Here is a 24,569-nt window from a genome sequence, read left to right on the forward strand (position 1 = left end):
AGACAGAACACTATTAGAACCCTGTGATGGACTGGATAGGACAAACAGGCTGTACATTATCATACTGAAACATGAGGTGATGGACAGGACAGGACAAACAGGCTGTACATTATCATGCTGAAACATGAGGTGATGGACAGGACAGGACAAACAGGCTGTACATTACCATGCTGAAACATGAGGTGATGGACAGGACAGGACAAACAGGCTGTACATTATCATGCTGAAACATGAGGTGATGGACAGGACAGGACAAACAGGCTGTACATTGTCATACTGAAACATGAGGTGATGGACAGGACAGGACAAACAGGCGCTACATTATCATGCTGAAACATGAGGTGATGGACTGGACATGACAAACAGGCTGTACATTATCATGCTGAAACATGAGGTGATGGACAGGACAGGACAAACAGGCTGTACATTGTCATACTGAAACATGAGGTGATGGACAGGACAGGACAAACAGGCTCTACATTATCATACTGAAACATGAGGTGATGGACTGGACAGGACAAACAGGCTGTACATTATCATACTGAAACATAAGGTGATCGTGGCGGATGAATAACAAGACAATGGACCTCAGGATCTCGTATCGGTATCTCTGTGCATTCAAATTTCCATCGATAAAATGCAATTGTGTTCATTGTCCATAGCTTATGCCTGCCAATACCATAACCCCACCGCCACCATGGGGCATTCTGTTCACAACATTGACATCAGCAAACCGCTGGCCCACAAAACACTACCAGTTGCCTGGTACAGTTCAAACCGGGAATCATCCCTGAAGAGCAAACTTCTCCAGCGTGCCAGTGGCCATCGAAGATGAGCATTTGCCCACTGAAGTCGGTTATGATGCCGAACTGCAGTTAGGTCAAAACCCTGGTGAGGACGACGAGCACAAGATAAGCTTCCCTGAGACGTTTCTTACAGTTTGTGCAGAAATTCTTCAGTGGTGCAAACCCACAGTTTCATCAGCTGTCCGTCTGGCTGGTCTCAGATGATCCAGCTGGTGATGAAGCCGGATGTGAAGGTCCTGGGCTGCCGTGATTACACGTGGTCTGCGGTTATGAGGCCATTTGGATGTACTACCAAATTCTCTAAACCGATGTTGGAGGAGGCTTATGGTAGAGAAATTAACATTACATTCCCTGGCAACATTCCTGAAGTCAGCATGCCAATTGCACACTCTGTGGCATTGTGTTGTGTGACAAAAGTGCACATTTTAAAGTGGCCTTTTATTGTCTCCAGCACAAGGTGCACCTGTGTAATGATTATGCCGTTTAATCAGCTTCTTTACTTTCCACACCTGTCAGGTAGATGGATTATCTTGGCAAAGGAGAAGTGCTCACTAACAGGGATGTAAACACATTTGTCCACCAAATTTGAGAGAAATAAGCTTTTTGTGCATAGAGAACATTTCTGAGATCTTTTATTTCAGCTCATAAAACATGGGACCAACACTTTACATGTTGCGTTTATATTTTTGCTCAGTTTATGTTCTTTAATGTCAAAGGCAAATTTCACTCCTTGGATGGAAAATAAAGTGTGTAACTTAAAAAAAAAAAAAGAACCTGCCCCAGCCTGCTCACCTCATCAGTATTGTACATGCCCAACCCACAGCCTCCTGAGACGAAGTCAAAGACCTCCCACTCACTCCCCTTGCTGCCATCAGCTGGGGTGAACACCATCTTAAACTTCCCTGGCTTGGTGATCACAAAGTCAGTGGCTCTGTACTGTGGAACAACACAACAACAAACATCAACAACAGAACATTCCTCACATGCTCTGTGATTGAATACAAATCTAATCTAAAACACGTATTGTATGTTACTTATCTACCTGGTCACCAAAGGCGTGTCTGCCGATCGTTATTGGCTGCGTCCAACCAGGGACCAGACGGGGAATGTTCTTGCAGATGATCGGCTCTCGGAAGACGGTTCCGCCCAGAATGTTCCTGATGCTTCCGTTGGGACTCTTCCACATCTTCTTCAGCTTGAACTCTGTTAGGGTTAGAGATGGAGGCCTGAGTTAACCTATTAGACCTAACCATAACTCTAACCCTGACCTTACTACATCTAGCCCAGGTAACTATATATCTAACCCAACTACACCTAGCCCAGGTAACTAACTATCTATCTAACCCAACTACACCTAGCCCAGGTTACTAACTAACTAACTAACTATCTATCTAACCCTGACCTTACTACATCTAGCCCAGGTAACTAACTATCTATCTAACCCTGACCTTACTACATCTAGCCCAGGTAACTAACTATCTATCTAACCCTGACCTTACTACATCTAGCCCAGGTAACTAACTATCTATCTAACCCTGACCTTACTACATCTAGCCCAGGTAACTAACTATCTATCTAACCCTGACCTTACTACATCTAGCCCAGGTAACTATCTACCTAACCCTGACCTTACTACATCTAGCCCAGGTAACTAACTATCTATCTAACCCTGACCTTACTACACCTAGCCCAGCTAACTATCTACCTAACCCTGACCTTACTACATCTAGCCCAGGTAACTAACTAACTATCTATCTAACCCTGACTCTTCCACATCTTCAACTCTGAGGAGTAAGGGTCATGGATGAAGGCCTGACAGGAGTTATGCTGTTAACTGTCAAACTGCAGTGCTGATCTACCTCCTGACACTGAAACCATGGTCAAACAAATATTTATAGAAACACTTTAATAAGTGTTATCCCCTGGGATTCAAATATCCATCTTGTGGATGTATGATGTATTTCTAACCAGAGAATGTATGTCTGTGATTAAAGTAGATACCATCGACTCTGGCTTCATCCGGGGTGATGGTGGCACACTTGACAGCCACGTTGTACTTCATGGTGGCGATGGCTGAGTCAATGGTGACCTGGTCGTCTGTCTGGTCGCGGCACGGCAGACCAAGGTCATAATACTTCAGCTCCACGTCCACGTTTGACAAGACCAGCTGGAACAATATAACACATTTAATGAGGATGGAGGAGAGGAGAGGAGTGGGTATATGTGTTTGGTTGGGGTGCCTGCAAAGTAAATTGAAATATAGTTGCCAAAATTATATAATTACTCCGGTCTATACAGAAATAAATAAAATCACTAAAAATAACACTACATGACCAAAAGTAATATGGAGTTGGTCCCCCCTTTGCAGCTATAACAGCCTCCACTCTTATGGGAAGGCTTTAATATGGAGTTGGTCCCCCCTTTGCAGCTATAACAGCCTCCACTCTTCTGGGAAGGCTTTCCACTAGATGTTGGAACAATGCTGCAAGGACTTGCTTCCATTCAGCCACAAGAGCATTAGTGAGGTCGGGCACTGATGTCGGGCAGTTAGTTCTGGCTCGCAGTTGGCGTTCCAATTCATCCTAAAGGTTTTCGATTGGGTTGAGGTCAGGGCTCTGTGCAGGCCAGTCAAGGGGCCTCCCGAGTGGCGCAGCTACAGATCTGAGGCCTGGGTTCAGACCTGGGTTCATTCCCGGGCTGTGCCACAACCGGCCGTGGATGGGAGTCCCATAGGACGGCACACAATTAGCCTAGCATCATACAGGTTAGGGGAGGGTTTGGACAGGGGGCTTTACTTGGCTAATCACGCTATAATGACTCCTTGTGGCGGGCTAGGAGCCTGCAGGCTCACCTCAGTCACCAGTTGAATGGAACGCATGACTCCACCTTCACCTCTGACACAAGATTGAAAAGGGGGGTAAAAATAAAAATGTATCTTCCCTGGAACTAAGTGGCATAGCCCGAACCATGAAAAACAGCCCCAGACCATTATTCCTCCTCCACCAAACTTTACAGTTGACACGTTGCATTCGGGCAGGCAGCGTTCTCCTGACATCCGCCAAATCCAGATTCGTCCGTCGGACTACCAGATGGTGAAGCGTGATTCATCACTCCAGAAAAAGCATTTCCACTGCTAAAGAATCCAATGGCAGCGCGCTTTACACCACTCCAGCCGACGCTTGGCATTGCGCATGGTGATCTTAGGCTTGTGTGCAGCTGCTCATGAAGCTCCCGATTAACAGTTACTGTGCTTGACGTTGCTTCCAGAGGCAGTTTGGAACTCGGTAGTGAGTGTTGCAACAGAGGACAGACAGCACTCGGCGATCCCATTCTGTGAGCTTGCGTGGCCTACCACTTAACGGCTGAGGTGTTGTTGCTCCCAGATGTTTCCACTTCACAATAACAGCCCTTACAGTTGACCGGGGCAGCTCTAACAGGGCAGAAATTTGACAAACTGACTTGTTGGAAAGGTTGCATCCTATGATGGTACTATGTTGAAAGTCACTGAGCTCTTCAGTAAGGCCATTCTACAGCCAATGTTTGTCTATGGAGATTGCATGACTGTGTACTCGATTTTATAAACCTGTCAGCAACAGATGTGGCTGAAATAGCCGATTCCACTCATTTGAAGAGGTGTCCACATACTTTTGTATATATAGTGTACTTCACCAGAGAGCATGATGTAGCCACAGAGGATCATCAGCTTCTTTTAAAGCTCAGAGCATGACATGACATGACATGACAGAGCATGACATGACATGACATGACATGACATGCTCAGAGCATGACATTTGTCTCTTTCACACCGAGGCCTGGTGATTATTTGAGGGGAGAGTGGTGGAACAATTTTTCAAATACTGCGAGGAACTATTATCATTCATAATGGATAAAAATAAACAGACTTCATTGACTTTGTGAGGTAAATAAAAAATGGCTGAGAACCTCAGCATGTTCGTGGTGGTGAGTAAAGACAATCAAAAAGCAGACATCCAGTTAGCCTATGCATGCTAATGCTCGTGCTCTCTCAACAGAGCAGAGAAACCAGACACATGCTCATTGTTCACATGGAGTGCTCCTAGCAAAAAAACAAGGAAAAAATTGACCACACTCTTAAACTATGGTATGAAATAAACCAAAACTTGTTTCTCACAAGTGTAGCAGGTTATGAACTCTGCAAACATCATTTCCACTCCGACTTCACAGTCAACATCACAGTAAATGACTGTAGGCCTAATTAATTCATGCATTAACAGAAATGTATGTAACCAAATTACGGGGATTAAGGGTAAATTTACTACTGGTGACATATGTAATGGGGAATTGATCAAAATAAACAATCAACGGGCAAACAATTAACACAATAAAACAATGAATGCGCAAGAATTAGGGGGAGACAGCTCAACGCATTCTGGAGATATGAACACATTCTGGAGATATGAACACATTCTGGAGATATGAACACATTCTGGAGATATGAACACATTCTGGAGATATGAACACATTCTGGAGATATGAACACATTCTGGAGAGAGAAGCACCAATATCTTCGCTTACAACCCTCCTCTTCTTCTCATCTCAACATTTCAAATGATACTGAAGGCATATCATCTTCATTCATATTTTAGATGCATTGCTTTTCACAGACAGCTGCATCTCAATAATCAGCGAGGCCTATTGCCATGCACACTGCCCATGTCACAGGCTTGGTATATAGACCTACAGGCTTGGTATATAGACCTACAGGCTTGGTATATAGACCTACAGGCTTGGTATATAGACCTACAGGCTTGGTATATAGACCTACAGGCTTGGTATATAGACCTACAGGCTTGGTATATAGACCAACAGGCTTGGTATATAGACCAACAGGCTTGGTATATAGACCTACAGGCTTGGTATATAGACCCTACAGGCTTGGTATATAGACCTACAGGCTTGGTATATAGACCTACAGGCTTGGTATATAGACCTACAGGCTTGGTATATAGACCTACAGGCTTGGTATATAGACCTACAGGCTTGGTATATGGGCCTACAGGCTTGGTATATAGACCCTACAGGCTTGGTATATAGACCTACAGGCTTGGTATATAGACCTACAGGCTTGGTATATAGACCCTACAGGCTTGGTATATAGACCTACAGGCTTGGTATATAGACCTACAGGCTTGGTATATAGACCTACAGGCTTGGTATATAGACCTACAGGCTTGGTATATAGACCTACAGGCTTGGTATATAGACCCTACAGGCTTGGTATATAGACCTACAGGCTTGGTATATGGGCCTACAGGCTTGGTATATAGACCCTACAGGCTTGGTATATAGACCTACAGGCTTGGTATATAGACCTACAGGCTTGGTATATAGACCCTACAGGCTTGGTATATAGACCTACAGGCTTGGTATATAGACCTACAGGCTTGGTATATAGACCTACAGGCTTGGTATATAGACCTACAGGCTTGGTATATAGACCTACAGGCTTGGTATATAGACCTACAGGCTTGGTATATGGACCTACAGGCTTGGTATATAGACCCTACAGGCTTGGTATATAGACCTACAGGCTTGGTATATAGACCCTACAGGCTTGGTATATAGACCTACAGGCTTGGTATATAGACCTACAGGCTTGGTATATAGACCCTACAGGCTTGGTATATAGACCTACAGGCTTGGTATATAGACCTACAGGCTTGGTATATAGACCCTACAGGCTTGGTATATAGACCTACAGGCTTGGTATATAGACCTACAGGCTTGGTATATAGACCTACAGGCTTGGTATATAGACCTACAGGCTTGGTATATAGACCTACAGGCTTGGTATATGGGCCTACAGGCTTGGTATATAGACCCTACAGGCTTGGTATATAGACCTACAGGCTTGGTATATAGACCTACAGGCTTGGTATATAGACCCTACAGGCTTGGTATATAGACCTACAGGCTTGGTATATAGACCTACAGGCTTGGTATATAGACCTACAGGCTTGGTATATAGACCTACAGGCTTGGTATATAGACCTACAGGCTTGGTATATAGACCTACAGGCTTGGTATATAGACCTACAGGCTTGGTATATGGACCTACAGGCTTGGTATATAGACCCTACAGGCTTGGTATATAGACCTACAGGCTTGGTATATAGACCCTACAGGCTTGGTATATATACCTACAGGCTTGGTATATAGACCTACAGGCTTGGTATATAGACCCTACAGGCTTGGTATATAGACCTACAGGCTTGGTATATAGACCTACAGGCTTGGTATATAGACCCTACAGGCTTGGTATATAGACCTACAGGCTTGGTATATAGACCTACAGGCTTGGTATATAGACCCTGCAGGCTTGGTATATAGACCCTACAGGCTTGGTATATAGACCTACAGGCTTGGTATATAGACCTACAGGCTTGGTATATAGACCCTACAGGCTTGGTATATAGACCTACAGGCTTGGTATATAGACCCTACAGGCTTGGTATATAGACCTACAGGCTTGGTATATAGACCCTACAGGCTTGGTATATAGACCTACAGGCTTGGTATATAGACCCTACAGGCTTGGTATATAGACCCTACAGGCTTGGTATATAGACCTACAGGCTTGGTATATAGACCTACAGGCTTGGTATATAGACCCTACAGGCTTGGTATATAGACCTACAGGCTTGGTATATAGACCCTACAGGCTTGGTATATAGACCTACAGGCTTGGTATATAGACCTACAGGCTTGGTATATAGACCTACAGGCTTGGTATATAGACCCTACAGGCTTGGTATATAGACCTACAGGCTTGGTATATAGACCTACAGGCTTGGTATATAGACCTACAGGCTTGGTATATAGACCTACAGGCTTGGTATATAGACCTACAGGCTTGGTATATAGACCTACAGGCTTGGTATATGGGCCTACAGGCTTGGTATATAGACCCTACAGGCTTGGTATATAGACCTACAGGCTTGGTATATAGACCTACAGGCTTGGTATATAGACCCTACAGGCTTGGTATATAGACCTACAGGCTTGGTATATAGACCTACAGGCTTGGTATATAGACCTACAGGCTTGGTATATAGACCTACAGGCTTGGTATATAGACCTACAGGCTTGGTATATAGACCTACAGGCTTGGTATATGGACCTACAGGCTTGGTATATAGACCCTACAGGCTTGGTATATAGACCTACAGGCTTGGTAGATAGACCCTACAGGCTTGGTATATAGACCTACAGGCTTGGTATATAGACCTACAGGCTTGGTATATAGACCCTACAGGCTTGGTATATAGACCTACAGGCTTGGTATATAGACCTACAGGCTTGGTATATAGACCCTACAGGCTTGGTATATAGACCTACAGGCTTGGTATATAGACCTACAGGCTTGGTATATAGACCTACAGGCTTGGTATATAGACCTACAGGCTTGGTATATAGACCTACAGGCTTGGTATATAGACCTACAGGCTTGGTATATGGACCTACAGGCTTGGTATATAGACCCTACAGGCTTGGTATATAGACCTACAGGCTTGGTATATAGACCCTACAGGCTTGGTATATAGACCTACAGGCTTGGTATATAGACCTACAGGCTTGGTATATAGACCCTACAGGCTTGGTATATAGACCTACAGGCTTGGTATATAGACCTACAGGCTTGGTATATAGACCCTACAGGCTTGGTATATAGACCTACAGGCTTGGTATATAGACCTACAGGCTTGGTATATAGACCCTGCAGGCTTGGTATATAGACCCTACAGGCTTGGTATATAGACCTACAGGCTTGGTATATAGACCTACAGGCTTGGTATATAGACCCTACAGGCTTGGTATATAGACCTACAGGCTTGGTATATAGACCCTACAGGCTTGGTATATAGACCTACAGGCTTGGTATATAGACCCTACAGGCTTGGTATATAGACCTACAGGCTTGGTATATAGACCCTACAGGCTTGGTATATAGACCCTACAGGCTTGGTATATAGACCTACAGGCTTGGTATATAGACCTACAGGCTTGGTATATAGACCCTACAGGCTTGGTATATAGACCTACAGGCTTGGTATATAGACCCTACAGGCTTGGTATATAGACCTACAGGCTTGGTATATAGACCCTACAGGCTTGGTATATAGACCTACAGGCTTGGTATATAGACCCTACAGGCTTGGTATATAGACCTACAGGCTTGGTATATAGACCTACAGGCTTGGTATATAGACCTACAGGCTTGGTATATAGACCTACAGGCTTGTGATTTGAAACAATCCACAGTATCCAATATATCGAGTGGAACGTCATAAAATACCTCAACATTTCCTTTTGCACAAAAACAGCTGTCTGTCCAGAGCTCACTGGTGGGAAACTCTGAGGGCTCTGAAAAGGCTAGTTGATACATTGTTGCAAGTTTGCAAGCAACATCTTTGGCCAGAGCTTCATATATACAGTCGTTGGGCAAGACCCAGTTGATTGATTTGATAGGCTACCATGTTACACTTCACTAGTGATAGCTCAAGTCAAGACAGATAGAAAGGGAGGGGGGCAGACAGGCGGTGTAGAGAGATGAATGCAATTGAAAGAACCTGCATTTTCATCAGGATATTTTGTTGGATTTATGTATTTTTACTTAGTTGACAATGGAAGTTATAGGCTTACTAGTACATTGGCCACCTCTCATTTCTTTAGCCGCCAATGGCTCACGGTGAATCAATGTGTCCATAATATTTATTATGACAGAGGCTGTTGGTCTCGCATGGGTGGAATTTCCATTTTTAGATTTTTATCATTTTAATCCTGATTTGTATTATTAACCACATGAGAAATGAATACGTTATAATTGAAATTAAATTGTTTCACGAATATGTGCATATGAAAATCATAACTGGCAAACAGATCGGTAGAAATGGTAGGATAAATTGTAGCTTCCCCAAACTTGAAATTCACGCATCCTAGGAATAGACTGTTGTTAAGAGAGCGCACGTTTCTTTGTATTTTATGTTACAAATTTGCTACATTTACACTATCTGACCAAAAGTATGTGGACACGCCTTCAAATTAGTGGATTCAGCTATTTCAGCCACACCTGTTGCTAAAAGTCACTGAACACTTCAGTACGGGCCATTCTACTACCAATGAGTGTCTATGGAGATTGCATGCCTGTGTGCTCGATTTTATACACCTGTCAGCAAGTGTACATTTACCAAATTCGTAACATATTGTACGAATTATGATTCGTAACATCCTGTATGATTTGAATTCCATCTAGGTGGCTAATATTCACTAACTGGCTAACGTTAGCTGGGTTTAGGGGTTAAGGTTACATTTAGGAGTTAGGTTAAAAGTAGTTCAAAAATAGCTACAATTTTTTTTTCTAATTAGCTAAAATGCTAAAGTTGTCCATGATGAGATTCGAACTCGCAACCTTTGGGTTGCTAGGAGTTCGCGTTATATGAGTTACAGTTCAAATAAGGAAATGGATTTAACATGACTGGGAGTACAGATATGTATCTGTTGGTCACAGATAGCTTTTTAATAAAAGTAGAGGTGTGGATCAGAAAACCAGTCAGTATCTGGTGTGACCACCATTTGCCTCATGCAGAAAGACACATCCCCTTGCATAGAGTTCATCCGGCTGGTGATTGTGGCCTGTGGAATGTTGTGCCACTCCTCTTCAATGGTTGTGTGAAGTTGCTGGATATTGGCAGGAACTGGAACACGCTGTCATACACGTCACTCCATTCACAACGTTGATATCTGCAAACCACTTGCCCACACGACGCCATACCGTCTGCCATCTGCCCGGTACAGTTGAAAAAGTTGATTAAGTTAATTCATTTGTGAAGAGCACACTTCTCCAGCGTGCCAGTGTCATCAAAGGTGAGCATTTGCCCACTGAAGTTGGTTACAACGCCAAACTGCAGTCAGGTTAAGACCCTGGTGAGGACAACGAGCACACAGATGAGCTTCCCTGAGACGTTTCTGACAGTTCGTGCAGAAATTATTCAGTTGTGTGAACCCAGAGTTTAATCAGCTGTTCGGGTGGTTAGTCTCAGACGATCCAGCAGGTAAAGAAGCCGGAAGTGGAGGTCTTGGACTGGCGTGGTTACACGTGGTCTGCGTTGTTTTTAGGCCGGTTAACTGTATTGCCAAATTGTCTAAAACAACGTTGGAGGCAGCTTATGGTAGAGAAATGGCCATTCAATTCTCTGACAACAGCTCTGGTGGACATTCCTGCAGGCAGCATGCCAATTGCACGCTACCTCAAAACTTGAGACATCTGTGGCATTGTGTTGTGTGAAAGAACTGCACATTTTAGAATGGCTTTTTATTGTCTCCAGCACAAGGTGCACCTGTGTAATGATCATGCTGTTTAATCAGCTTCTTGATATGCCACAGCTGTCATGTGGATGGATTATCTTGGCAAAGGTGAAATGCTCACTAACAGCAATGTAAGCAAATTTGTGCACAACATTTGAGAGAAATAAGCATTTTGTGAGTATGGAACATTTCTGGGATCTTTTATTTCAGGTCATAAAACATGGGAATGAAGTGGATACTTTCTGTCCATAATTAATCCATCGTTTCCTCAGACATTACAAGACCTGGTCAGGACAGTGGTCTATAGTGTACAGTACTGTTAGAGTGGTCAGGACAGTGGTCCATGGTGTACAGTACTGTTAGTGTGGTCAGGACAGTGGTCGGTCCATGGTGTACAGTACTGTTAGAGTGGTCAGGACAGTGGTCTATAGTGTATAGTACTGTTAGAGTGGTCAGGACAGTGGTCTATAGTGTACAGTACTGTTAGAGTGGTCAGGACAGTGGTCCATGGTGTACAGTACTGTTAGAGTGGTCAGGACAGTGGTCCCTGGTGTACAGTACTGTTAGAGTGGTCAGGACAGTGGTCTATAGTGCATAGTACTGTTAGAGTGGTCAGGACAGTGGTCTATAGTGTACAGTACTGTTAGAGTGGTCAGGACAGTGGTCTATAGTGTACAGTACTGTTAGTGTGGTCAGGACAGTGGTCCATGGTGTACAGTACTGTTAGAGTGGTCAGAACAGTGGTCCATGGTGTACAGTACTGTTAGAGTGGTCAGGACAGTGGTCTATAGTGTACAGTACTGTTAGAGTGGTCAGGACAGTGGTCCATGGTGTATAGTACTGTTAGAGTGGTCAGGACAGTGGTCCATGGTGTACAGTACTGTTAGAGTGGTCAGGACAGTGGTCCATGGTGTACAGTACTGTTAGAGTGGTCAGGACAGTGGTCCATAGTGTACAGTACTGTTAGAGTGGTCAGGACAGTGGTCCATGGTATACAGTACTGTTAGAGTGGTCAGAACAGTGGTCCATGGTGTATAGTACTGTTAGAGTGGTCAGGACAGTGGTCTATGGTGTACAGTACTGTTAGAGTGGTCAGGACAGTGGTCTATGGTGTACAGTACTGTTAGAGTGGTCAGGACAGTGGTCCATGGTGTACAGTACAGTTAGTGTGGTCAGGACAGTGGTCCATGGTTTACAGTACTGTTAGAGTGGTCAGGACAGTGGTCTATAGTGTATAGTACTGTTAGAGTGGTCAGGACAGTGGTCTATAGTGTACAGTACTGTTAGAGTGGTCAGGACAGTGGTCTATAGTGTACAGTACTGTTAGTGTGGTCAGGACAGTGGTCCATGGTGTACAGTACTGTTAGAGTGGTCAGAACAGTGGTCCATGGTGTACAGTACTGTTAGAGTGGTCAGGACAGTGGTCCATGGTTTACAGTACTGTTAGAGTGGTCAGGACAGTGGTCTATAGTGTACAGTACTGTTAGAGTGGTCAGGACAGTGGTCCATGGTGTACAGTACTGTTAGAGTGGTCAGGACAGTGGTCCATGGTGTACAGTACTGTTAGAGTGGTCAGGACAGTGGTCTATAGTGTACAGTACTGTTAGAGTGGTCAGGACAGTGGTCCATGGTGTACAGTACTGTTAGAGTGGTCAGGACAGTGGTCCATGGTGTACAGTACTGTTAGAGTGGTCAGGACAGTGGTCCATGGTGTACAGTACTGTTAGAGTGGTCAGGACAGTGGTCTATAGTGTACAGTACTGTTAGAGTGGTCAGGACAGTGGTCCATGGTGTACAGTACTGTTAGTGGTCAGGACAGTGACTTATCAATGGCTCCTGGACTCATAGGAAGTCCACTGTGTGCAGCTCACCCTGCACTATCAGCTCCACTATAAATAACATGAGGAAGTCTACTTCTGATAAGCTTCCCAGTAAAGCATTAAAATCAATCAAACCCAGAAAGGTGCTAAAAAATAGCCCATATTAACATAAACAGCCTGAGAAACAAGGTTCATGAAGTCAATAACTTACTTGTAACAGATGACATTCATATTCTGACTATCTCTGAAACACACTTAGATAATACCTTTGATGATACAGTGGTAGCAATACATGGTTATAAGATCTACAGAAAATGCCAATGGGGGCGGTGTTGCGGTCTATATTCATTCCTGTAAAACTTAGAGAGGATCTCATCTTAAATACTGTTGAAGTAATATGGCTACAGGTTCATCTGCCTCACCTAAAGCCCATTCTGGTGGGAAGATGCTATAGACCACCAAGTGGTCACCACTAACAGTGTGTGAAATGCTTGATGTTTTTTATTTGATTTATTTAACCTTTATTTAACCAGGTAGGCCAGTTGAGAACAAGTTCTCATTTACAACTGTGACCTGGCCAAGATAAAGCATAGCAAAGCAGTGTGACACAGACAACAACACAGAGTTACACATGGAATAAACAATAAACAAGCCAATAACACAATAAACAAGTCAATGACACAGTAGAAAAAAGAAAGTCTATATAGAGTGTGTGCAAAAGACATGAAGAGGTAGGCAATAAATAGGTGATAGGAGCGAATAATTACAATTTAGCAGATTAACACTGGAGTGATAAATGAGCAGATGATGATGTGCAAGTAGAGATACTGGTGTGCAAAAGAGCAGAAAGTAAATATAAACAATATGGGGATGAGGTAGGTAGATTGGGTGGGCTATTTACAGATGGACTATGTACAGCTGCAGCGATCGGTTAGCTGATGTTTAAAGTTGGTGAGGGAAATAAAAGTCGTCAGCGATTTTTGCATGTATGTGATATCAACATAGAAGTATATTTTCTTTGGTGATTTAAATATTGACTGGCTATCATCAAGCTGCCCACTCAAGAAAAAGCTTCAAACTGTAAACTGTGTAACGCTGACACTACACATCCAAGTATATGTGATCAAATTATGAAAGACAACCATTGTACTTTTAAATTCTGTAAAGTGAGTGTGGAAGAGGTGAAAAATTGTCCATCAACAATTACAAGCCACCGGGGTCTGACAACCTGAATGAAAAATTACTGAAGATAATAGTGGATGATATTGCCACTCCTATTTGCCATTTTTTCAATATAAGCCTACTAGAAAGTGTGTGCCCTCAGGCCTGGAGGAAAGCTAAAGTCATTCCGCTACCTAAGAATATTAAAGCCCCCTTTACTGGCTCAAATAGCCGACCAATCAACCTGTCACCAACCCTTAGTAAACTTTTGGAAAAAATTGTGTTTGACCAGACACAATGCTATTTCACAATAAACAAATTGACAACAGACTTTCAGCACGCTTATAGGGAAGGACCTTCAACAAGCACAGCACTTACACAAATTACTGATGATTGGCTGAGAGAAATGTATAATGAATAAATTGTGGGGGCTGTTTTGTTAGACTTTTGACATTATCGATCATAGTCTGCTGCTGGAAAAATGGATGTGTTATGGCTTTACACCCCCTGCTATATTGCGGATAAAGAGTTACTTGTCTAACAGAGGGTGTTCTTTAACCTTGCCAAACAAAATCCAGGTAGAATCGGGAATTCCCCAGGGCAGCTGTTTAGGCCCCTTTCATTTTAAATCTTTAGTAATGACATGCCACTGGCTTTAAGTAAATGTATGTCTATGCATGTGGCTGACTCAACACTATACACATCAGCTACTACAGCGACTGAAATGACTGGAACACGTTTTATTTTATATTATTTAACTACGCAAATCAGAACACATTCTTATTTTACAATGACGGATTACCCCGGCCAAACCATCCACTGACCCGGACGACGCTGGGCCAATTGTGCGCCGCCCTATGACACTCCCAATCACGGCCGGGTTGAGATACAGCCCGGGATCGAACCAGGGTCTGTAGTGATGCCTCTAGTACTGAGATGCAGTACCTTACACCGCTGCGCCACTCGGGAGCCCCAACACTTAAAGAGCTGCAGTTAGTTTCAGAATGGGTGGCAGGAAGGGCCTCCCGGGTGGCGCAGTTGTTAAGGGCGCTGTACTGCAGCGCCAGCTGTGCCATCAGAGTCCCTGGGTTCGCGCCCAGGCTCTGTCGTAACCGGCCGCGACCGGGAGGTCCGTGGGGCGACGCCTAACGTCGCCCGGGTTAGGGAGGGCTTGGTCGGTAGGGGTGTCTTTGTCTCATCGCGCACCAGCGACTCCTGTGGCGGGCTGGGCGCAGTGTGCGCTAACCAAGGTGGCCAGGTGCACGGTGTTTCCTCCGGCGCATTGGTGCGGCTGGCTTCCGGGTTGGATGCGTGCTGTGTTAAGAAGCAGTGCGGCTTGGTTGGGTTGTGTATCGGAGGACGCATGACTTTCAACCTTCGTCTCTCCTGAGCCCGTACGGGAGTTGTAGCGATGAGACAAGATACAGTGCCTTGCGAAAGTATTCGGCCCCCTTGAACTTTGCGAACTTTTGCCACATTTCAGGCTTCAAACATAAAGATATAAAACTGTATTTTTTTGTGAAGAATCAACAACAAGTGGGACACAATCATGAAGTGGAACGACATTTATTGGATATTTCAAACTTTTTTAACAAATCAAAAATGGAAAAATTGGGCGTGCAAAATTATTCAGCCCCTTTACTTTCAGTGCAGCAAACTCTCTCCAGAAGTTCAGTGAGGATCTCTGAATGATCCAATGTTGACCTAAATGACTAATGATGATAAATACAATCCACCTGTGTGTAATCAAGTCTCCGTATAAATGCACCTGCACTATGATAGTCTCAGAGGTCCGTTAAAAGCGCAGAGAGCATCATGAAGAACAAGGAACACACCAGGCAGGTCCGAGATATTGTTGTGAAGAAGTTTAAAGCCAGATTTGGATACAAAAAGATTTCCCAAGCTTTAAACATCCCAAGGAGCACTGTGCAAGCGATAATATTGAAATGGAAGGAGTATCAGACCACTGCAAATCTACCAAGACCTGGCCGTCCCTCTAAACTTTCAGCTTATACAAGGAGAAGACTGATCAAAGATGCAGCCAAGAGGCCCATGATCACTCATGGATGAACTGCAGAGATCTACAGCTGAGGTGGTGTCCATAGGACAACAATCAGTCGTATATTGCACAAATCTGGCCTTTATGGAAGAGTGGCAAGAAGAAAGCCATTTCTTAAAGATATCCATAAAAAGTGTTGTTTAAAGTTTGCCACAAGCCACCTGGGAGACACACCAAAGATGTGGAAGAAGGTGCTCTGGTCAGATGAAACCAAAATTGAACTTTTTGGCAACAATGCAAAATGTTATGTTTGGCGTAAAAGCAACACAGCTCGTCACACTGAACACACCATCCCCACTGTCAAACATGGTGGTGGCAGCATCATGGTTTGGGCCTGCTTTTCTTCAGCAGGGACAGGGAAGATGGTTAAAATTGATGGGAAGATGGATGGAGCCAAATACAGGACCATTCTGGAAGAAAACCTGATGGAGTCTGCAAAAGACCTGAGACTGGGACGGAGATTTGTCTTCCAACAAGACAATGATCCAAAACATAAAGCAAAATCTACAATGGAATGGTTCAAAAATAAATATATCCAGGTGTTAGAATGGCCAAGTCAAAGTCCAGACCTGAATCCAATCGAGAATCTGTGGAAAGAACTGAAAACTGCTGTTCACAAATGCTCTCCATCCAACCTCACTGAGCTCGAGCTGTTTTGCAAGGAGGAATGGGAAAAAGTTCAGTCTCTCGATGTGCAAAACTGATAGAGACATACCCCAAGCGACTTACAGCTGTAATCACAGCAAAGGTGGCGCTACAAAGTATTAACTTAAGGGGGCTGAATAATTTTGCACGCCCAATTTTTCAGTTTCTGATTTGTTAAAAAAGTTTCAAATATACAATAAATGTCGTTCCACTTCATGATTGGGTCCCACTTGTTGTTGATTCTTCACAAAAAAATACAGTTTTATATCTTTATGTTTGAAGCCTGAAATGTGGCAAAAGGTCGCAAAGTTCAAGGGGGCCGAATACTTTCGCAAGGCACTGTAGTAGCTACTACAACAATTGGATACCACGAAATTGGGGAGAAAAAGGGGTAAAATTCAAAAAGAAAAAAAAAGAATGGGTGGCAGGGAATAAGTTTGTCCTAAATATTTCCAAAACTAAAAGCATTGTATTTTGGACCAACATTTCACTAAACCTCAACTAAATCTTGTAATGAATAATGTGGAAATTGAGCAAGTTGAGGTAACGAAACTGCTTGGAGTAACCCTGGATTGTAAACTGTCATGGTCAAAACATATTGATACAACAGTAGCTAGGATGGGGAGAAGTCTGTCCATAATAAAGCGCTGCTCTGCCTTCTTAACAACACTAACAACAAGGTAGGTCCTACAGGCCCTAGTTTTGTCACACCTGGACTACTTTTCAGTAGTGTGATCAGGTGCCACAAAGAGGGACTTTACAGTTGGTTCAAAACAGGGCAGCATGGCTGGCCCTTAAAAGTACACGGGGAGCTAACATGAATGATATGCATGTCAATCTCTCATGGCTCAAAGTGGAGGAGAGATTGACTTCATCACTACTTGTTTTTGTAAGAAGTGTTGACATGCTGAATGCACCGAGCTGTCTGTTTAAACTATTAGCACACAGCTCGGACATTCATGCATGCCCCACAAGACATGCCACCAGAGGTCTCTTCACATGTTCAGAACAGACTATGGGAGGCGCACAGTACAACATAGAGCCATGACTACATGGAACTCTATTCCACATCAGGTAACTGATCCAAGCAGTAGAATCAGATTTTTTTTTAAAGGTAAAAATAGACCTTATGGAGAAGCAGGTACTGTGAAGAGAAACAAACACAAAGATACAGACATGCATACAAGCGCTAGCACACAAACTCTACACACAGGTAAATTGTAATATTTTTGTTTGGCGGTATTATACATTTTGTATTGTAGATATGTAGTGTTAGAGTTAGGGGTTAGAGGTCCATGGTGTACAGTAGAGTTAGGGGTTAGAGGTTCATGGTGTACAGTAGAGTTAGAGGTCCATGGTGTACAGTAGAGTTAGGGCTTAGAGGTCCATGGTGTACAGTAGAGTTAGGAGTTAGAGGTCCATGGTGTACAGTAGAGTTAGGGCTTAGAGGTCCATGGTGTACAGTAGAGTTAGGGGTTAGAGGCCCATGGTGTAGAATTAGGGTTAGAGGTCCATGGTGTACAGTAGAGTTAGGGGTTTGAGGTCCATGGTATACAGTAGAGTTAGGGGTTAGAGGTCCATGGTGTACAGTATAGTTAGGGGTTAGAGGTCCATGGTGTACAGTAGAGTTAGGGGTTTTGAGGTCCATGGTGTACAGTATAGTTAGGGGTTAGAGGTCCATGGTGTACAGTAGAGTTAGGGGTTAAAGGTCCATGGTGTACAGTATAGTTAGGGGTTAAAGGTCCATGGTGTACAGTAGAGTTAGGGGTTAGAGGCCCATGGTGTAGAGTTAGGGGTTAGAGGTCCATGGTATACAGTAGAGTTAGGGGTTAGAGGTCCATGGTGTACAGTAGAGTTAGGGGTTAGAGGTCCATGGTGTACAGTAGAGTTAGGGGTTAGAGGCCCATGGTGTAGAGTTAGGGGTTAGAGGTCCATGGTATACAGTAGAGTTAGGGGTTAGAGGTCCATGGTGTACAGTAGAGTTAGGGGTTAGAGGTCCATGGTGTACAGTAGAGTTAGGGGTTAGAGGTCCATGGTGTACAGTAGAGTTAGGGGTTAGAGGTCCATGGTGTACAGTAGAGTTAGGGGTTAGAGGTCCATGGTGTACTACAGTACCTTCTCCTTGATGAACTCCCAGATGATCCTTGTCATCTCATCTCCATCCATCTCCACCACCGGCTGGTTCACCTTGATACGCTTAACTACATCTAAAACCATTAAACATTAAACCATTTTTACAGTAACATTTGAAACCATTAAACACATTATTACAGTGACATCTGAAACCATTCAACTTTAAACATATTACAGTAACGGTTGAAAACATTAAACACATTACAGTAACATCTGAAACCATTAAACCATTAAACACATGATTACAGTGACATCTGAAACCATTAAACACATGATTACAGTGACATCTGAAACCATTAAACACATGATTACTGTGACATCTGAAACCATTAAACCATTAAACACATGATTACTGTGACATCTGAAACCATTAAACACATGATTACTGTGACATCTGAAACCATTAAACCATTAAACACATGATTACTGTGACATCTGAAACCATTAAACACATGATTACAGTGACATCTGAAACCATTAAACCATTAAACACATGATTACAGTAACATCTGAAACCATTAAACACATGATTACAGTGACATCTGAAACTATTAAACACATGATTACAGTGACATCTGAAACCATTAAACACATGATTACTGTGACATCTGAAACTATTAAACACATGATTACAGTGACATCTGAAACCATTAAACACATGATTACTGTGACATCTGAAACCATTAAACACATGATTACTGTGACATCTGAAACCATTAAACACATGATTACAGTGACATCTGAAACTATTAAACCATTAAACACATGATTACAGTAACATCTGAAACCATTAAACCATTAAACACATGATTACAGTAACATCTGAAACTATTAAACACATGATTACAGTGACATCTGAAACTATTAAACACATGATTACAGTAACATCTGAAACCATTAAACATGAAACACATGATTACAGTCAAATCTGATACCATTAAACATGTAACACATGATTACAGTAAAATCTGAAACCAATAAACATGTTATTACAGTGACTCAACATGGTCCACCTTGATATGTTTAGCTGCATCTGGAAACACCAGGTGAAACCATTGAACAAACACATTTTTACAGTAACATGTTATTACAGTAACACATCTAAACCCATTAAACACATTTTTACAGTAACATTTTATTACAGTAACACATCTGAAACCATTAAACATGTAACACATCATTACAGTAACATCTGAAACCATTAAACATATTACAGTAACATGTGAAACCAACAAACACATTACAGTAATATCTGAAACCATTCAAACATTACACATTATTACAGTAACATCTGAAACCATTTAACACATTTTTACAGTAACACATCAAAAACCATTAAACACATTATTACAGTAACATGTTATTACAGTAACATCTGAAACCATAAACATGTAACACATCATTACCGTAACATCTGAAACCATTAAACATGTAACACATCATTACAGTAACATCTGAAACCATCAAACATGTAACACATCATTACAGTAACATCTGAACCATAAACATGTAACACATCATTACAGTAACATCTGAAACCATTAAACATGTAACACATCATTACCGTAACATCTGAAACCATTAAACATGTAACACATCATTACAGTAACATCTGAAACCATAAACACATTACAGTAACATCTGAAACCATTAAACAATAAACACATGATTACAGTAACACATTATTACAGTAACACATTTTTACAGTAACATGTTATTACAGTAATATCTGAAACCATTAAACACATCATTACAGTAACATGTTATTACAGTAACACACTGTCTGGTCCACCTTGATGTGTTTAGCTGCATCTGGAAACACCAGGTCATATTAAACATTAAAAACATACATTATTACTACAGTATAGTAACACATGACACCATGTCAGATTCAGAACAGCCAGACAACCCCCCCCCCCCCCAGCCTTAAAATGTTAGCACTCATATACTGTCTGGACTTTGGCACCTGGCATAAAGTATGCCAGTACATTATACCGTTGTTGAATTGTAATTGTATGTATTGAGGTCGCCTACAATGTGTGATGTGACAATGTTACCTCTGTTTTTTTAACATTCTACACAGTTTGTCAACTTTTACAATATTCCAAATCCCCATAATTTCACAGTTCCCACCATATGTTCTGATGCCACGACATCGCATTGCTGTGACACAAACAATACGACGTAACAAATCAAAGGTCACTCCTGCACATCCACTACTTTGTACATAAAATACATTGGCAATGTATACTCTGAACAGATGAATCTATTCCATGCGAGGACGACTGTGCAGTGAAACCAGGCTACCTTAGCAGCTAGAGGAGTTTTGGTTCAGTTTAAAGACTCACAGTTTCTGTGTCGCAGACTCTGGCACACGGCGGCAGCAGGCGCAAGCATAGCAGGGTTTTCGGTAAACGTCGCTCCATACCTCGAGACGGAGGACAGAACCCTAAGGTATCCCGTCATGGTTCACCGGAGAGACGGTTATGACCACGAGGACAGGCCTTATATGAATGAATACCCGACAGCCGGTAAATAAATTAGGCTATGTATATTTTATGGGCGTCCGTCCGGTTATATTCAACACACTTAAGCGTCACCAATCAAGTTTCCATCCAACCATTTCATGCAGATGAATGACCTGACCTATGAAAAAAGTAATGACAGGGCTGATGTAAACATGAAATGCCGGTATTTATTTTTTTAAATGCTGACAGATATATTGTTCATTCGACATGGTGGGATCTTTTTGTGTCTGTAAAATGTATTATGCGAGAAATGGAGGTGGATACGCAAATATTGATTTAATAAACTTGGAGTCACACAATGATACGTTGTGTGGTCCTACCACTAGGACTCTGGAAAGCATGCAATTTATAAGGCTACAGATAAAATAAATGATGAACTTCACCGGGTGGTGAATGTGGAAGGTGATGAGCTTGATGCACCTTTCCAATAAATATCGAGGGTTTTATTCTGGTGACATGATGAGCGATGCTTGGCTGCCGATTGACAAATACAAATAATATCGCTCTTCTCCATAATAAACTCATAATGTAGGTAGCCTACCCGCTCTATATCTGCGAGCTGTTAATTATCTACTAATAATATCGCTCTTCTCCATAATAAACTCATAATGTAGGTAGCCTACCCGCACTATATCTGTGAGCTGTTAACTACTAATAAACTCATAATGTAGGTAGCCTACCCGCACTATATCTGTGAGCTGTTAACTACTAATAAACTCATAATGTAGGTAGCCTACCCGCACTATATCTGTGAGCTGTTAACTACTAATAAACTCATAATGTAGGTAGCCTACCCACACTATATCTGTGAGCTGTTAACTACTAATAAACTCATAATGTAGGTAGCCTACCCGCACTATATCTGTGAGCTGTTAACTACTAATAAACTCATAATGTAGGTAGCCTACCCGCACTATATCTGTGAGCTGTTAACTACTAATAAACTCATAATGTAGGTAGCCTACCCGCACTATATCTGTGAGCTGGTAACTACTAATAAACTCATAATGTAGGTAGCCTACCCACTCTATATCTGTGAGCTGTTAACTAATAATACTATTGCTCTTCTCCATTATAAACTCATATTGTAGGTAGCCTACCCGCTCTATATCTGCAAACTGTTTACTACTAATAATCTCATGATGTACAGTGGGGCATAAAACGTATTTAGTCAGCCACCAATTGTGTAAGTTCTCCCACATAAAAAGATGAGAGAGGCCTGTAATTTTCATCATAGGTACACTTCAACTATGACAGACAAAATGAGAAAAGAAAATCCAGAAATCACATTGTAGGATTTTTAAAGAATTTATTTGCAAATTATGGTGGAAAATAAGTATTTGGTCAATAACAAAAGTTTATCTCAATACTTTGTAATACACACTTTGTTGGCAATGACAGAGGTCAAACGTTTTCTGTAAGTCTTCACAAGCTTTTCACACACTGTTGCTGGTATTTTGGCCCATTCCTCCATGCAGATCTCCTCTAGAGCAGTGATGTTTTGGGGCTGTTGCTGGGCAACACGAACTTTCAACTCCCTCCAAAGATTTTCTATGGGGTTGAGATCTGGAGACTGGCCAGGCCACTCCAGGACCTTGAAATGCTTCTTACGAAGCCACTCCTTCGTTGCCCGGGCGGTGTGTTTGGGATCATTGTCATGCGGAAAGACCCAGCCACGTTTCATCTTCAATGCCCTTGCTGATGGAAGGAGGTTTTCACTCAAAATCTCACGATACATGGCCCCATTCATTCTTTCCTTTACACGGATCAGTTGTCCTGGTCCCTTTGCAGAAAAACAGCCCCAAAGCATGATGTTTCCACCCCCATGCTTCACAGTAGGTATGGTGTCCTTTGGATGCAACTCAGCATTCTTTGTCCTCCAAACACGACGAGTTGAGCTTTTACCAAAAAGTTATATTTTGGTTTCATCTGACCATATGACATTATCCCAATCTTCTTCTGGATCATCCAAATGCTCTCTAGCAAACTTCAGATGGGCCTGGACATGTACTGGCTTAAGTAGGGGGACACGTCTGGCACTGCAGGATTTGAGTCCCTGGCGGCGTAGTGTGTTACTGATGGTAGGCTTTGTTACTTTGGTCCCAGCTTTCTGCAGACCATTCACTAGGTGCCCCCGTGTGGTTCTGGTATTTTTGCTCACTGTTCTTGTGATCATTTTGACCCCACGGGGTGAGATCTTGCGTGGAGCCCCAGATCGAGGGAGATTATCAGTGGTCTATTATGTCTTCCATTTCCTAATAATTGCTCCCACAGTTGATTTCTTCAAACCAAGCTGCTTACCTATTGCAGATTCAGTCTTCCTAGCCTTGTGCAGGTCTACAATTTTGTTTCTGGTGTCCTTTGACAGCTCTTTGGCCTTGGCCATAGTGGAGTTTGGCGTGTGACTGTTTGAGGTTGTGGATAGGTGTCTTTTATACTGATAACAAGTTCAAACAGGTGCCATTAATACAGGTAACGAGTGGAGGACAGAGGAGCCTCTTAAACCTCTAGTGACTCCCCATCCCGCATGCGGGAGCGTAATCATCGCCTGACACTAATTAGCATAATGCAACAGACATAAATATCCCTAGAAAATATTTATATTCATGAAAATCACAAATTAAATATATTGAGACACAGCTTAGCCTTTTGTTAATCACCCTGTCATCTCAGATTTTCAAAATATGCTTTACAGCCAAAGCTAGACAAGCATTTGTGTAAGTTTATCGATAACCTAGCATAGCATTTTGTCCAGCTAGCAGCAGGTAACTTGGTCACGGAAATCAGAAAAGCAATCAAATTCAATCGTTTACCTTTGATAAGCTTCGGATGTTTTCACTCACGAGACTCCCAGTTAGATAGCAAATGTTCCTTTTTTCCAAAAATATTATTTTTGTAGGCGAAATAGCTCCGTTTGTCCTTCACGTTTGGCTGAGAAATCGCCCGGAAATTGCAGTCACGAAAACAGCGAAAAATATTCCAAATTAGCTCCATAATATCGACAGAAACATGGCAAACGTTGTTTATAATCAATCTTCAAGGTGTTTTTCAAATATCTATTCAATAATGTATC

At 42.4% G+C, this 24,569-nt stretch overlaps 1 protein-coding gene across 1 annotated transcript in view; it reads right to left on the reverse strand.

Annotated features, from left to right (window-relative positions):
• Positions 1-24,003, reverse strand: part of LOC110516389 (isocitrate dehydrogenase [NADP], mitochondrial) — a 49,750-nt gene extending 25,747 nt beyond the window's left edge. Inside the window, exons 1-5 of the mRNA XM_090222082.1 lie at positions 21,317-24,003; positions 18,951-19,042; positions 2,808-2,973; positions 1,849-2,009; positions 1,599-1,742 (exon numbers count right to left, since the gene is read on the reverse strand). Coding sequence (XP_090078208.1) covers positions 1,599-1,742; positions 1,849-2,009; positions 2,808-2,973; positions 18,951-19,042; positions 21,317-21,434 — 681 coding nt within the window. The 5' untranslated portion in view covers positions 21,435-24,003. The remainder of the gene's footprint in view (positions 1-1,598; positions 1,743-1,848; positions 2,010-2,807; positions 2,974-18,950; positions 19,043-21,316) is intronic.
• Positions 24,004-24,569: the final 566 nt, after the last annotated feature.

The sequence above is a fragment of the Oncorhynchus mykiss genome, chromosome 26, assembly GCF_057628025.1.
Source record: "Oncorhynchus mykiss isolate SJ-2025 chromosome 26, ASM5762802v1, whole genome shotgun sequence".
Classification (NCBI taxonomy): domain Eukaryota; kingdom Metazoa; phylum Chordata; class Actinopteri; order Salmoniformes; family Salmonidae; genus Oncorhynchus; species Oncorhynchus mykiss.